At 40.0% G+C, this 15,933-nt stretch overlaps 1 protein-coding gene and 1 long non-coding RNA gene across 2 annotated transcripts; one reads left to right on the top strand and one right to left on the bottom strand.

The window, feature by feature from the left end:
- Positions 1 to 1,276: 1,276 nt before the first annotated feature.
- On the bottom strand, positions 1,277 to 9,809 carry LOC145438605 (uncharacterized). The gene is made up of 6 exons (XM_080315945.1): positions 9,442 to 9,809; positions 7,736 to 7,871; positions 6,454 to 6,560; positions 5,079 to 5,184; positions 4,021 to 4,119; positions 1,277 to 2,981 (listed from the first exon to the last, which is right to left on the bottom strand). Exons 1-6 carry the CDS (start codon positions 9,641 to 9,643, stop codon positions 2,744 to 2,746), a joined length of 888 nt encoding a protein of 295 aa, XP_080172071.1. The 5' UTR covers positions 9,644 to 9,809; the 3' UTR covers positions 1,277 to 2,743.
- Positions 9,810 to 13,630: 3,821 nt separating this feature from the next.
- Positions 13,631 to 15,452, top strand: LOC145438607 (uncharacterized). The gene is made up of 2 exons (XR_013914980.1): positions 13,631 to 14,296; positions 15,232 to 15,452. It is a non-coding gene; the product is annotated as an uncharacterized LOC145438607 (long non-coding RNA).
- The last annotated feature ends 481 nt before the right edge of the window (positions 15,453 to 15,933 follow it).

Here is a 15,933-nt window from a genome sequence, read left to right on the forward strand (position 1 = left end):
TAAAAACGAAGACAGCAACTACAAAAATATATATAGAACTAAGAAATATTTCAATCACAACATCACGAACAACGTTTGGCAACTCGCAAGATGTTTCCGTCTCGCTCAACTGCAAACTTTTATCACTATAGCAGGTACGAGAATCTTGTGCGAATTGAATGCATCACTTTTAAAAGCGACATGAAAACCTAAAAAGAGCCACAAAATTAAGATTTCCCTTCTTATGCCGGCCGCGTACTTTTACAGCATACATCATGGTGGATGTTGTGGAGACGCCTGCAGGCGTCGACCAACGGTTCTATCTGCATATACTTGAAAGTAATTATGGTAAAGATTGTCATCTGCATTAAACGTGGTTGCGAGAGGCTTTTCCAATCAACCGGGAATGGATTCGCCTATCTACGGTCATAACAACTGGTCGGAATATAGCCCATGTATCACGGCGATAAAAAATTGAAATTCGAAAACTGCGCACATTCGTAATGTCGTTAGTGGGGTGATTTTCTTTACCCAAAAAACGGAAGATTTTGACCTGAAAAAATAAAAAATTTGACATTTTTGACCTTAAAAATACTTAATTTTGACGAAATTTTGACCTCATGTATGTAAATTAGGTGTTTTCCCACATAATGTTAGAATTGTACTACTTAACTTCATTTCTGGTTGGAATTGTCTGTCTTTACGAAGATGTTTGGCCTGAAAAATACTTCTTTGACTTAGAAACTGACATATTTTTATACAAAAAAGCTTTATTTCAACGAAATCTGGACCTATGAAAAATTCCAGTAGTTACATCACGCCTTATGGTAAAAATATAGATAAAACGTTGATATACTATCGAGATTTTTGGATATACCGAGGTCATGTGGCATGTACTGCTTTGTATATGACTGCTGGAAACAGTGAGGATTGATACTCGATACTTGATACTTTTTCCTCGCTACTTCTACTTCTATTTAGGTAGCTTTCGTGACTACTTTGACCATCTCTGAATTTGCGAGGAATGAAAGATACAGAATTAAGATGACAAACGTTAGTGTTTTTTTCCGGATCAGGGTAATGAAGCTCAATATGTATTACTTATTCATGTATCGGACGGATATGCATATGATTGCGATTATTAGCACAAACCTTAATTTATATTACTGGCGCGCGCATAAATGGAAATTTACTACAGCCATTCCTACTCCTTTTGACATCACGCACCTGTCATAATCTCAAGAGCAAGTAATCAGTCGTGAGACACGATTCTTACGCCCGTTTCACACTCTGAACCTGATGCAACAGCGCCAATTTTATTTTCATCATGAAACAGAATTGCAATATAAGTGTTCGTGATGTCACAACACACGAAGCTGATTGATTTCCATGCGAAAATTGAAAGCAGGTACACGATTGTGTTGGCAAGAGACGACATATGATACAAAAAACACCGTTGCTGTAGTAGCCAATAAATAGATTGGCATCGAGAAAGCGTAACGTTATATGCTACGAAAGATTAGCTAAGAAACATTTTTTAAAACTGAATCGCTTATTAGTTGAAACGTATAGAATGGTGTATAGTGACGGTTGATTTCTTTCAAGTAGCTAATACCTACTCCCTGCATTGCTACAAAAATATATTTCTTAAACGAGGCTAATTGTAATTATAAGTAGACGATAATCTAGTGAGCATAGTCGAACATCGTGATCGGCTACGAGATGCCAAGGAAAGGTCGGATCCTCTCAGGCTAACCATAAACATCGAGGACATTTATCAAACCGAGACCCAAGATCCGGAAGGTTCATCGAAACCTACAGGAAAATCCATAAATTTCAGATGATGTATGTTGACCAAGACAGGTTGTTGCTGTTTAACATTGTTCATCATTAAACTACGGTTGTTTATGGTATTCCGTTATAATTGAGATATCCGTATAGGAATAATTGGGCCTGTTTCATACTTTTTGCCGAGCCATATACGCGAACAGTCGTATGTTCTTGACATGACAAAATGAATGAACCACAAAAAAACGAAAACCTTGAACAATGCATGCTTATTTCATGGACAATTGGACATGCGTACATGAACGCTGTACGTGTTCTGTTCCACGCTGTCGTTGCACTTGTACGTCAGACTTGTACAAACTACCATCATGGACTCAATGGCATGCGTACGCACAGATCGCGTGTATGTTGGTGTAGGCTATATCATATATGCCGCAAAACATCAACTAGACGACACGTGTGGTCGTTTGGCCTGTATCGTGATACCAGTGTTCTGTTGTGTGATGTTTTTGCAGCCATTGCTAGCTGATAGTCATTACTACTTGTGGCATAGCGGAGGGTGAGTTTTGGAGGTAGAAACCTCGTCCATATCAAACTCGAAACCCCGGCCTTTTGAAATGCCGACGCCATTCCCAATATTTCTCCATGATTAGCGATCCAGTAATTCTTATTATCAGTTATTAGTTAGTTGTGTTTTGGTTAGTTGGTTGCAGATTTTTAAAGGTCGTTAGTGCTAGTTCTAGTTGCGCATTTTGAAAGTGCAGTAGTTGGTTCAAGTTTGTTGTATGTACAATTGTACATGGTACACTGTGCACCAACATCGCTTCGATTCAACTTTAATTTAAGATATTATATTCAGAGCTTAGTGGGCCTCTTAAGAAATTGCAATACCTCTATGAAGATTAAAATTTGCGTAGAATTCGTCATTCTATAAGAGTGTGCATTGTGTAATGTGTACAGTTTGGCCACCAATATTTCACGTGGCAGGCTTGTTGAGAACGGCATCGACGATGTACAAGGCGGCATTGATCGCCGCGACGATGACGCTGCTCAACCGCTGTTGACACAGTAGACCCCTGTATGTCCTGTTGTTGTAGTTGCCGTCACACTGCTTGTGGAGAAATACTCCGCTGACAATCGACCCGCTGAGAAAGAGCAATATACAGATCACCGACCACGAGAATTCCACGGTGGCGAATGTTCGTCGGTTGTCCCTGCAAAATACACGCGTTTTACGCCGCTTTACAATTGGTATCGTGATACATAGAAGGTACATGCCAGACTTGGACAATTAGATAATTCTCGTTCTCTAATTAGATCGGTGGTACGTGGAGCATCTCAATTGGTACGCGAGTGAATTCAGCAAAGATATATATACTTCTGAAATGAAAAAAAAAATTATTGAGAAGATTCATAATTTTCTTTGTAACTAGGTAACGCTGGACCTACCATAACTAGATAAGTTATGTAATAAGCTTGATGTCGGCTGTTACTGAAAAGTGCAATGCCGTAATGAGTTAATTGCGCAAACGAGCTACATTGTTTGATTGCTCGCGACTCAATTACGGCACGTGGCTTAAATTTTAATCAGACGTGCAGCCATCGTTACCATTGTGCAACAGCGGCACAAGCACAGATCCCTCTACTTCAATCTTGCAAAGACCGTTCCATAACAGCAGCAAGAACTTTTTAAAAACAGATATGTCAAATCTCTTCTGCGATTTGCTGTAACATGGCTTATTATTTATTAACAAGTCACAATATTGCAGGATTCCATGCCAGATCAACGAACCAAATATTACCCTTGCAGCAAACCATTTGTGCCTAACTGATCATCCCGAATCAGCGATGTTCAGCACTACTAACCTCTGTGGGGGTACGTGAGCTCGGTAAAATGCTCGAAATGGTACGCGCATACAAAAAGTTTGGGAAGCACTGAATTCGATTAGAGCGATATGCCCGTAATCTAATTCTAATCTCATTTGTGAATTGTTTCCAGGCTCTAATTCTAATTCTAATCTAATTTCTACTTTTCCTGTAAATGCCAGGAGAACTGTGTAGTGCGAAACGAGCCAAGTTTGCTGTACAGACATTTGCCGTTCTCGTTCTTATGAGGATGAATTCTGATTTGATATGAAATGAGCTTCATTCAATTTCCAAGTTTACGCGAATTCAGTGATTCTAACTCTAATTTCATTTGGAAAAGCTGAAAATTGTCTAGTTCCACAAGCCTAGGCACAGGTCTATACTCACGCTTTGATCACACCGATAATGTGGAGAAACCAGATAATGACCGTTCCAACCCAGCCGACTACGTACGCGACCAGCACGTACATGATAGCCTGTCCACATCTGCCAAGGAAAATTGATATTAGGAAATACAGTTGGCTCTATTCTAATCTGTAGAAGCGAAGCCACCAGGGTAATAACACTTTAAATTTATTAAAAGAGAATAAATGCGTTTTTTCTTTCAATGTTTCCTGTCAACCCCATGAAATTGTTAGTTCGGCATAACAAAATTTGGCTCAATTCCAACCAGTAGAAGCGGAGGTGTTGGAGTTCAAAATTTTAGATTTGGAAAAAAATAGTATTTACGTTGGGAAATTCCTTAATCATCAGGGTAAATTTAGAACTATAAACTACCCTTCGTAAATACTATTATTTCAAATCCAAAATTTCAAACACCAATAACTTCGCCTGTAACGGTTGAAATTGAGCCACGTTTTTAGTTTATTAATAAATTCAATACTTTCTAGCCGACATAACATCGCTTGTACAGGTTGGAATTGAGCCAAATTTGGTATGCAGTGTTTTTGTCAAACTAACTGTTCTATCGAAGAGCCATTAAAATTTTGTGCGTCCGCGAAGCGCCTCTCAAAGAAAATATTCAACGCGATCACGAAGTACAACAAATTGGGAAGAACAATAGTGTTCGGAGAGCATATTTTCGAAACCAAACATAAATGTTATAATAGCCATTTGTTGAAAGGTCTCGCAGTAACTTTTGGATTGGAATGTCACAAACCGACCGTGTCATGTCGAAGACGACCTTCAAAGAACTAATTCCATTCCTGACAACATGTTAGTGCGAGTTTATGTTTTCGGTACGACCTGTCATGAAAGCAGAAGTTTGAAATCATATTTTTCAAGTTACTGCCTCTTACTTAGAAGTTTCAAGTTATAAAATGTTGGAATATATCATGTTATTTAATTTGTAATCAACTACCCAAATCTGTAGGTCATCGTACGGAGATTGATGCAACATCATCCAATACAATTCCTTTTTACACGACAATGAAATATTTGCTTACGATGCTCTGCAGGTAAGGAATCCGGAATCGACAAGCAGTCCAAAAGCAGCAGCACCCAACGCGACAAGTGCGGTTTTGAGCCATCCCTTCCTCGTAGAGATGTATCCTGGTGAAGACAGATCACAAGTGATAGGTGACTCTGCATTCACTCCATATCACAAAATGAAATCACTCTCAGTGTGAAAGGACAGGGGTTGTAATGAGAACCGGGAAATTTCAATCCAACAGCACATTTTAAAATTTTTGCTGCTATTTGATAAAATTATTAGGTTGGCTAAAAAAACGTTGTACGCCAAAATTGACTCAATTCCAACTAGTAGATGTGAAGCTGTAGCAGTTTGAAAATTTTGAATCTATTAAATTATTGTCAAATTTTACTGTCAAACCCATGAAATTGTTAAGTTGTCTAAAATAACGATGCATAAGCATTTTTTCTCGCTTCCAACCGGTAGAAGCGAAGGTATTGCAGTTGAGAATTTTGAATCTGCAAAATTGACGGTGGATAATCCCGGAATTATGAATGAAAAACTAAAATAACTTCGCTTCGACGGGTTAGGATTGCGTTTTTGTAGACAAATCAACAATTTAATGGGATAGACAATAAAATTTGAAGAAGAAAATTATAATAAATTCAAAATTTTCAAACCCTATCGCTTCACATCTATAAGTTGGAATTGAGCCACATTTGGTGTTGTAATGTTATTTTAGCCAACTTAACAATTTTATCAAATAGCCGCAAAATTTTCGATAACAAAATAATTTTTGAACAACTCTAATGTAGGCTACATCGTATAGGCTACTCTTGAAATGTGTTCGTGTACGGCGAAGTTGTGAGCAATGTGTAGAGTGCATAGATAAGACGCTCTGTAAGCTCTGTAAGTGTAAGAGAGCAACAAACCAAAAGGTTCTCTATGAGTATACTCAAGGGTTAAATACCACACACATATGTAAGATGTATAATTTAGTATAGTTCGTAGTAGTGACAGCTGATGAGTGATGACTTTAAGAACTGAAATTAAACGCTCCTTGCCACTAACAGTTAATTTATCAACGACAATTTCATAGTTAGTATTTCGGCTGTGCATGGTAGCCTCGAAACCTTGATTGGTCATTTCGCGGCATACGAAACATATAGTACGTGATCGACTCACACCATCGTTACTATAAGTGTAATGAAATAGGTGTGGTCGAAACGATACAAAATCATGACTATTTCGGATGTACAAATAATCACAGATACTCAAATACTTGACTCGACTTGAAGCGAAATACTCGATTCAGAATCGAATTACTCAGGTGCCCTAACTATACTGCGGTGCCCTAACTATACTGTACCTATATGCTACTGATGATTATTACTGAGTGCTGCACTCACCCAAATGCGCCGGAGCCCGAGATCTCAACTGGTGAGCTTCCACACCGTACATGATGGCCGTGACAAACGCGAGTATGATGCTCGACAGAACCTTCGCGAAGATTGGGCTGCAAAATACAAGCAGTCAGTGTCAGACGCTTTCTGTGAAATAGAGATGTAAGATCAAGCAAGCTTTTATTGATACGTAGATTTCTCCGTGCTTTTGAAAGCGTTGGATGTTTGTTACGTTGGTAACTATTCGACGTTAGAACATTATGACGTTACCACTGTATGATTGGTGCTTTCATGCGACCGCAAAGAATATAATGGCAGCTCTACATCACATTACATATGATTTGGTATTTCATCGACCATATATATCTCACTTGTGACAATGATGTGGGTTGATCACAGGGTTGTCATGACTCAAGTCACGGTTTTGTTGGTGACTCGACTTGATTCGAGTCATATTTTCATATGCGTAAAATGAATCGACTCGACTTGAGTCAATTTGTGTATTGACTCAACTTGTACTCAAGTCACTGCGCATGACTCGAACCAAGTCATATGACTCGACACTAGAACGACCGAGACAAACATTTCATTTTAACTTCGAATAATAATAAACTCACAACATTATTGGTATTTCGTCTATCAGTCCCGACATACTTGGAAATAGGGCCAGAAACTGTTAGGACTAAGGAAAATTACGATATCATGAATGCGAGCCATTCTTTATCACTCGAGCAGAGATGTAAAAAGTGGGTCGAACCGGATTGAACTCAAAACTGAACATTGAACACAATGACTTGAACTCGGACTTATCTCGGTGGTGAATTGAAAATGACTCGACTTGACTCGAGTCAAAACTATAAAAAGTAAGATTGGCTTGCGACCTGGAACCTTGTGACTTGGTTACAGCCCTGAAGAATATAATGGCAGATCTACATCACATTGAATACGATCTGGTATTTCATCGACCATATATATCTCACTTGTACAGTGATGTGGGTTGATCACGAGTTCACAGATAGGCCTATGTCATTTTTATTAACGTGGTTAGTTTTGTACTACCTGTTTCGTATCCCGCGATGCGGCCAATTTAAGTTAACGGCCTTCCACAATGGAAAATAGTATCGATACTATAATTCCCGTTGATAATTAAGTTAACTCCCAGTGACAAGGAACGTGTCATTTCAGTACGCGAAAGATCGTCTCTCACTACCCGATTCGAATCAATGTACCTAGTCGCATTCGGGATACAGTGTACACTGTACAAACAGTACATGTACCATAGCTATACCTTCTGCTGGAAACGTTGAATTCCAATGCGAATACAACCGCGGCAGCGAGACACCACATGGTACTGAACCACGACCATAAGAAGTCAAACCCGTCGAAAGTACACGGTCCACAAGTCGACATGCTGTCGGCGGCTCCTGTAAAATTAAGTCAAGATAGTGTAATGGTGGAGCGTCCGGATTCTTGATCGGTAGGTCGTCGTGGGTTCAATGGCCGTGGCCGAGTGAGGCCATGCAGAGACCTGATTAGTAACACTGGTGTCCGTGGCTAGACGCTCAGCACTATCGCATGAAGGGGTGCTGCAAGACTTACAAGACTATATCTGCACCTGCCTTGTCCAGCGGCATATGCAAATCACGCACTCATGGTATGCATATTATGCACATGTTGTTTGTTTGTTTGTTTGTATGTATATCACGAGTCGGTGTATATGCTGCAAAAACAGCAAGGACATAAAATTTACCACGAAAATGAAAAATTTATTCCTAAATTGCTTCCCAGTTTTCAAATCCAAATTGTAAAATTAAGCAGTCTTGCCTAAAAATTAACTGTCAAAGTAGAATTGATGGACACTGGAGTCGGTCGAGTAGATAGTGCATCATAGGCAATGCAGAATCGATGATAATGGAAAAGGTATAGGGTAGTTTGTAAACACAAATTACTTTGTGATACCATTGTTGATATACAATGAATGTTCTTTCCAATTATCTACTAGTTGCTGACGATTACCCCTGACGAGTGTCAGCCGAAAATATTCGGGTTCATTTCAATATGAATATACTATCAAATTGTATATTGAAGTTCTGTACCTCCAAGAAGCTCTTCAAACACAATTTATTCCTATAGATTAGGCCATCAAGCTCTTGACGAACGGGCTGTCTTTCGTCCTATGGGAATTGAACTGCTAACTATCACGGGAATGACTTCTGTTAACAGCTGGATGTGTTACTACGATGTGCTTATTTAGCAGTGAGAGAACGCATGAACGGTACGGTGTTGAATAAATCAACAGTCTACTGCGAGAAGTTGCATTAAAATGGTTGATGGTAAAAAGATGACACAACTTTGATATGAATTATTAAAACAAATTAGTTTACAGAACAAGCTCTCAGATGCCCGTTACAATGCCAGAACGGGCTACCAAAATGTTGAATTACCCGCTATGACTCAAATACCGTACAACAGGTATCCACACGTTATCCTTTGCTTATGGCTAGTGTAGTGAAGATGATTTTTTCGGGTACTGAACTGACATTATGCGCTCCTTAACACAAAGAGTTAAATTATTAACGACAATTATACTTTTCATATATTTCACTGTGGAAGCCTTGAAACCTCAATTGGCCGTAATGCAGCATACGAACGTGCAGTAAAAAGCTGTGTACGGTACTGGAAATCACATATCTGTTATGTCGTGGAAACCTGCACCATTGTCGCAAAGTGCAATGAAATAGGTATGGTCGAAAAAATATACCAGATATTATGTAATGTGGCATAGAACTTCCATTCTATTCTTTATGGTAGCATAAAGGCTACGTATTGTAGCTTTCCACATCATTCATACTGTTGTGAAGTCATAATGAGTGATGCTCGGATACCTGACTCGAAGCCTCGTACTCGATTCAAAGTCGAATCACTCAGGTACTCGATTTTGCCCAACTCTGCTTGTGACATCAAAGAGAATGTTGACGTTCATATTTCACTCACCCGTTATTCTGAAGATGTAAAGCAGGAGGGAAATTGCGAAGGAGATGATGAAGGCCGCAAAAACCCATTCCATACGTCCTTTACGTCCGTAGAGGTAATAGTTAGCGTCCGCTAACAACGCGAAGGTGGTACATGCGAGCGCGATCACTACCAATTTAATCACGCCCTCTTTACTTATGGCATACTTGGGCCCGTTCTGCATATTGCACGCTTACAGTCGCTTATGTTACAGCAGGTCTGAAACATAACGTGACATATCAACATCTGGAGGTGTTGATTTGTGCACTGTTCAATTCATAAGTTGTTAGAATATTATACTATAAGCTGCCTTGTGCTGTGCATTTCGAAAGTTACTAAATCAGGTTGAGACTTTATGGCAGTTGTCGGGAACCTATGTCTCGCGAGCCATATATGGCTCTGTCGGGTATAATATATGGCTCTTTGCCATTTTGTTCATGACAGCCCAAATAATTATTCTCGTGGCACCATGAATATGTCTTTGAGGGGTCAAGACAGTGGGGTAACCAGGGCTAAGGGTTCGTACCCCGCTCAAATTTAAGTTGCTGTCGTGCCGGCGACTAACACCACTGGCGAATTCGACGTAACCGCCATCGCGCGCCTCGAAATCTTGGATTGCACGATACCTTGATTGATACCTAGACATGGCGACGCGTGTAGGACAATGCCGTTTTCAAGCATACGTTGTCTTCCTGATCTACGCCGATGAATAAACTTCCTTGGAGGAGACATTAACAATTACAAATTATAATTAAAAACAACGTCATGGCTATCCAAGTTCTTGATTGGTAGCATAAGTAGCTTTCTAGAACCGCAGTAAAATGTAGGTGTGTAGCGTTATGTGACGCAGAATACTTTAAAGGTCGATCAACAATTAGATTTTCGAAATCAGCGCGACAATTGCATTGGAATAGTATCAGTGATAATAAATTATGAGGTATTTACAATGAGTTGCGCTATCAGTATCACGGGTTAGGGTTGGCCCGTCTGTGCCTCATCTGTGCCCTTACTCTTCTTTGGCGCTCTATTTTCGAACAATAAATATGAAAATTCCGTGATTGTGGGGAATAGAAATGTTTAAAATCTAATCATTCATAAACATCGATAAAAATACCAATAATAATCATTGAAGGTTTCACAATTTCCCTCGCTCATCCCTGACGTCATGTGAGGCATTGCCCCCTTGCCTCTCCTAACCCCACGTCACTGACGTATCACACACTGCAGTGGGTATGTACTGCTGTAGTGACCATGTTTTGCTCCACTTACGCATGTGGGCACAAAATATGGCGCACTCTACGAATCCCAAATATTAGTGCTACCAATACGTCACGAATTTTCAATTGTGACGTAGCAGTTGATTGAAATGTATGGCTCTTTGGGAGATACAATTGGAAATATTGGGTCAATATGGCTCTTCGGTCTAGAAAGGTTCCCGACCCCTGCTTTATGGAGCCATACAATGCTCAATTGTCCGTAGCTTGCTACGTGTTTATTATTATTTCTCTATCGATCTCTATTCACAAGTTTGAGCAATGAGAATCGTAATTTGTGACTATATAGGTTGTCAGTTTGGCCTGATATTCCATCTGCAATTCTGCACCCATCCCTCTGTGAACGAATGTTATGGCATCACTGCAGCAAGCATCAAGCATGACGGCATCCAAATCTCTGAACTAGTACGGAATATGGTTGCTAGAATGGCAGGTAATAATCACGCCTCGTCGTTATCATAGTATCAACTAGATCGCAGTCACTACTCGTGATCATATCATCCTATAAAACAGGCATGCCATAGGAATGTTGAGCTCGGTAAGAATTCAGAGATGAGCTAACCACGAAAATAGTGATATTGTGATGCACTCTGGCTAGTTGTATTTCACAGCTAGTTACCGTCCGCGAAATGGCAATCTGATATAGTTGCTAAACTTGTACTATAGCACTATACTATGCTCGGTAAGAATTCAGAGATGAGCTAACCACGAAAATAGTGATATTGTGATGCACTCTGGCTAGTTGTATTTCACAGCTAGTTGCCGTCCGCGAAATGGCAATCTGATATAGTTGCAGAACTTGTACTATAGCACCATACTATTGCTGATATACTACGATAATATGTTTTAATATAATGAACAGAATCGCACTGAATACTGCCAAAATCATCTTCTACAGGAAGCCTCGCTACTCCAATACAACCCGCAGACCGCAGATAACTATATAATACACTCCACTGTGGAATCACAACTACGTAACTATCAATCGTTCTTCGCAGCAGTTGCTCGCTATTCTCAGCAGAGTAAGGCCCGGATTCGATTGTCACAGTTCTGCTAACTCAGCAGCATACAGTCACTGAGCTGTTCAATGGTCAAGCCTTGATTTGCTTAAGCACAGATAGCCTGTAAGAGGCTACAACATGATCAATTTTAAAGTGTAAGAGTCACTACACAATCAAGAGTTGGGGGTAATTGAGAGAATAACTACTACAGAATACGTGTGTCAATTAGCCATGACGCATTTCCTCCGTATTTGAATGATAGCAATACTATATAGCAAGTCTTCAGCAATATATATACCGCTGCTGCACCTTCCATGATGCAATGATCCTCAAAAAGAGCGCAACGCACTTCACGCCTTCGCTATAGCAAACGTACCGTTTTATTGTAGCCTATCCATCAAATTGCATTAGAAAATGAAATTGCTGGTAATGGCAGCTATTCGTGTGTTACCAACTGTCGCAGTCGGAAGTAATACTCGAATAAAACGCTATTGAGGAGTAGGTCGTGTGAAACACTTTTCCTTCGAGACTTTTGAATATCTGAATCCCAGCATCACAAATCAGGTTGTCAACGCGCGACATTTCTCCCTCACTACGACTACAGAACTTACCACTAGCTCTGTATCAGGTAGGATAACCTAGTGCGAAGTGAATGCTACATCCATGCTACATGAAATCGTCACTAGACCCTCAAAAGAACCACAAAACACGCATTTCACTCATGCTGGCCATCACCTACTTTCACAGCGTGCATCACGCAGTTCTTGTGATTATGATTACGACAACGCCTAAAGGCGTCGACGGGCGGTTCTGTTCGCAACTAGAAAATTCGTTTGTAGAATGGTGAAGGTCATCTGCATTAAAATAGCTGTGAGGCTTTTACGAATTACGATCAACCTGAAATTTCTTGGCGGCCAACGATCGACCGGTGGACCGCAATTAACGTAATAAGCAACGCTGATGTAGGCGTAGGTATTTCTTGTAATGCCTGTATGCAGGGCCGTAACAGCACTTCGTCAGGCCCCCCCCAAAACTTTGGTCTTGGGCCCCCCATAGAGTTTATAGACCCAACTTCTGGGGGGCTTCGCCCCCCAGACCCCCCTCCGGCGATTCACTTTTACCGCTATTCATCATTTTCATTCGGATTTTGTTTAGTGAATCAGCTTTTGACGCCGAAGCGCGGATAATTTCTTCAATTCATGATTTCATCGGTCAGTATGATCGGGAATTGCATAAATTGTTATCAATTTTTATCTTCTCTCTGCTCACGTAATCAGATTTGCCGGTAGAGCTGAGTGAGGTGTGTTTGAAAAGGTAGGACCACTCAATATTAATTAAACATCTTCGGGGGTATACCCAGGCCGTGTTATTTTTGGCATATGCCAAAACTGCCAAAAATAACTTATTTTTGGCATTTTTCGATTTTTATTTTTGGCAGTTTTGGCATCGTCTTCTAAATAGATAGTTTCAGCCTCGAATTAGTCACAAAAACGCTTTATTTGGGCTAGTTTGTCAAAAGACACCACAAAATGTGCAGCATCCACGTATAATCAGTGCCAACAAACAATAAGAAGAAAAAACCTAAAGATTTCATAGGTTAATAATATCAAACGAAACCACAAAATGTGCAGTATCCATCGGAATCGGTGCCAATAAGCAAAAAAAGAAAGAAAAGCCAACAAACACGCTTAACAGCTGATTGTTACAGCTGTTGAATAGACTTAAATCGTTTGCACTGTAACAGTGCATCCAAACTCAGGTCAGCTAAGTTTCTCGTAAATTCATTTCTCGCCCAGCGAATTTGGGAAATATCGGCTTCAACAGTAGCCGTTGAGGGAAAGAATGTTGCCAGTCATCCACAAAAGGTTTTCAGAGCTTCAAAATCTTTGGAGGACAGACAGACAGATTCTTTATTCGTACGATGATTGTTCACACAAATATGTAAAAAAGACAAACACAGCGATATGACCACATCAAGATGTGTAGTCTTCAAGTCAGCTGTAGTCAAGGCGTAACGTTAGAACATTTATATCATGCAACTGTCGGTCAGTAACACTTCAACAAAAGATTAAACAACAAAACGCAAACGCAAAACAGTGGTAGTAAAAAAAAAAAAAACTGTAACACTAGTTCAAAATAAATACCAGATTACACTCTCAGGTCTCAATATGTAGAAATGAGCTGAGACTTAAAATTCCGACAGAATGATGCAAATGGCAAACCTCTGTGCTCTATTGATAAGGAGTTCCAAATCCTTGGACCAACAAAAGTTAAGGATCTCTGGCACACACTAGCGGCTAAATTCTTTATAAAGATATTTCCAGCGGTGGCGGATCTAGTTCCGTGAGAGTGGACACCGGCAGATGGCGTAAAGATGCGGCTAAGAGCAGAAGGGAATTCACCATGGTGATGTCGGTACATGGTCTTGGCAATTTCATAAGTGCAGAGGTCGCGCACTTTCAATATCCCTAGGGATTTATATCTTGGAGAAAGACGCTCGTATCGGCCCATGCCACTAATCAAACGGATAGCCCTATTTTGGAGAACTGCGATGTGATTCAAGTAGGTATCGTAAGTTAACCCCCAAAAGATGATTCCATAGTCGAGGTGAGAGTGGAAGAGTGAAAAATATATGTCTCTTAGTACAGATCTAGGGAGAATATGTCGCAAGCGAGCTATAATACCTACTGCCTGCGCTAATTTGCTGGCAAGAGCTGCTAGTTGAGGCTTCCAACTCAAATCTTTATCAATACATAGTCCCAAATATTTGACATTAGGGACTGCTGATAGTTTATCTTTGTCAATGGTCAAAAATGGAGAAGGTAACAAGATCTTAGGTCTGACATTGGTAAGAAGGACTTGAGTTTTTGTTGCATTGATATTCAATTTATTGAGGCTCATCCAATGACAGATTTTTTTCATCTCAATATTGACTGAGTCTTGTAGAATACTCAAATTGTGGTCGGATTTATACAGGCAAGTGTCATCAGCAAATAAGGTAGTTGAGAATTTAGATGCACCTGGTAAGTCGTTTATGTAAATGATAAAGAAAAGGGGGCCAAGAGCTGAACCTTGAGGAACACCGCAAGTAATTTCGCTTAGATCAGATTTCGTACATTGGTCACCAACGAATTGTTTGCGGCAATTTAGATAAGACTTGAACAAGGCTAGCTGTGTCCCTCTAACCCCATTATAGCATAGTTTATTCAGAAGTATTGAATGATCTACCGTATCAAATGCTTTTTTCAAGTCAAGAAATATGGAGCAACCGACCTCATTAGATATAATTGTTGATTGGTACTTGAGCAGTAAATCTAAAATGGCATGTTGAGTATTGTGATGAGTTCGAAAGCCGAATTGATTGGGCCATAATCTGGTTTGAAGAAATTCGGAGAGCCTTGAGTGTAGAAGCTTTTCAAAAAGTATAGCTAAGCAAGATAAGACTGATATTGGTCGATAATTATTCATTGACATTCTGTTTCCTTTTTTGTGTACAGGAACTACTCGGGCTACTTTAAGAGCTTCGGGAAAGATTCCTAAAGCCATGGATTGATTGTAGAGATGAGCCAATAGTGAAGAAATTGCAGGGAAAACTGCCTTTAATATTTGCACAGATAGCCTATCATGACCCTCTGCTTTATTATTTCTCATGTTGGCGACTATTATGCTAATCTCTCCTATGTTGGTGGGACTCAAGAATATACTGTTGGTACTACTACGTGGTGTACTTTGGTAGTGTTTTGGGGGGAGATTAGGGCCGAACCGGCCGAACCGGCTTCCATGCATCATGAAAAGAGATCACTTCGCCAGTGCCATCGATCTCATCGCGGAAAGAATTTTCTTCCCGATCCTTTTCCAGGAGTTTCCTGTGTTGTCTCTCAACACATTCTATTCAGTAGCCCGACTATCATTTCTCCTTCAGTCTACCGATAGATTTTCGGAGGACTTTTGTCACTTCAGGTGGCTTTAATATTACCAACTCGCATGGAAGAGTCCTGGGAAGGTTAGCTTGTTTAAAAACATTGATACAACAAGACTGTCTGGCAAAACGAGACTATGCAGCTCAGAAATAGCCAGACAGTTTGTTGGGTCACAATGTTCAACTCGATCACAATGCAAAAATCGTGGTTGATTTTGGGGGTTCCAGTTCCATGAGCAGAATATAATTTATATTTTATTAATTTGCACTGCGGCAACTT

The sequence above is a fragment of the Botryllus schlosseri genome, chromosome 5, assembly GCF_051294905.1.
Source record: "Botryllus schlosseri isolate E-star chromosome 5, Bs_hap1, whole genome shotgun sequence".
Taxonomy (NCBI): domain Eukaryota; kingdom Metazoa; phylum Chordata; class Ascidiacea; order Stolidobranchia; family Styelidae; genus Botryllus; species Botryllus schlosseri.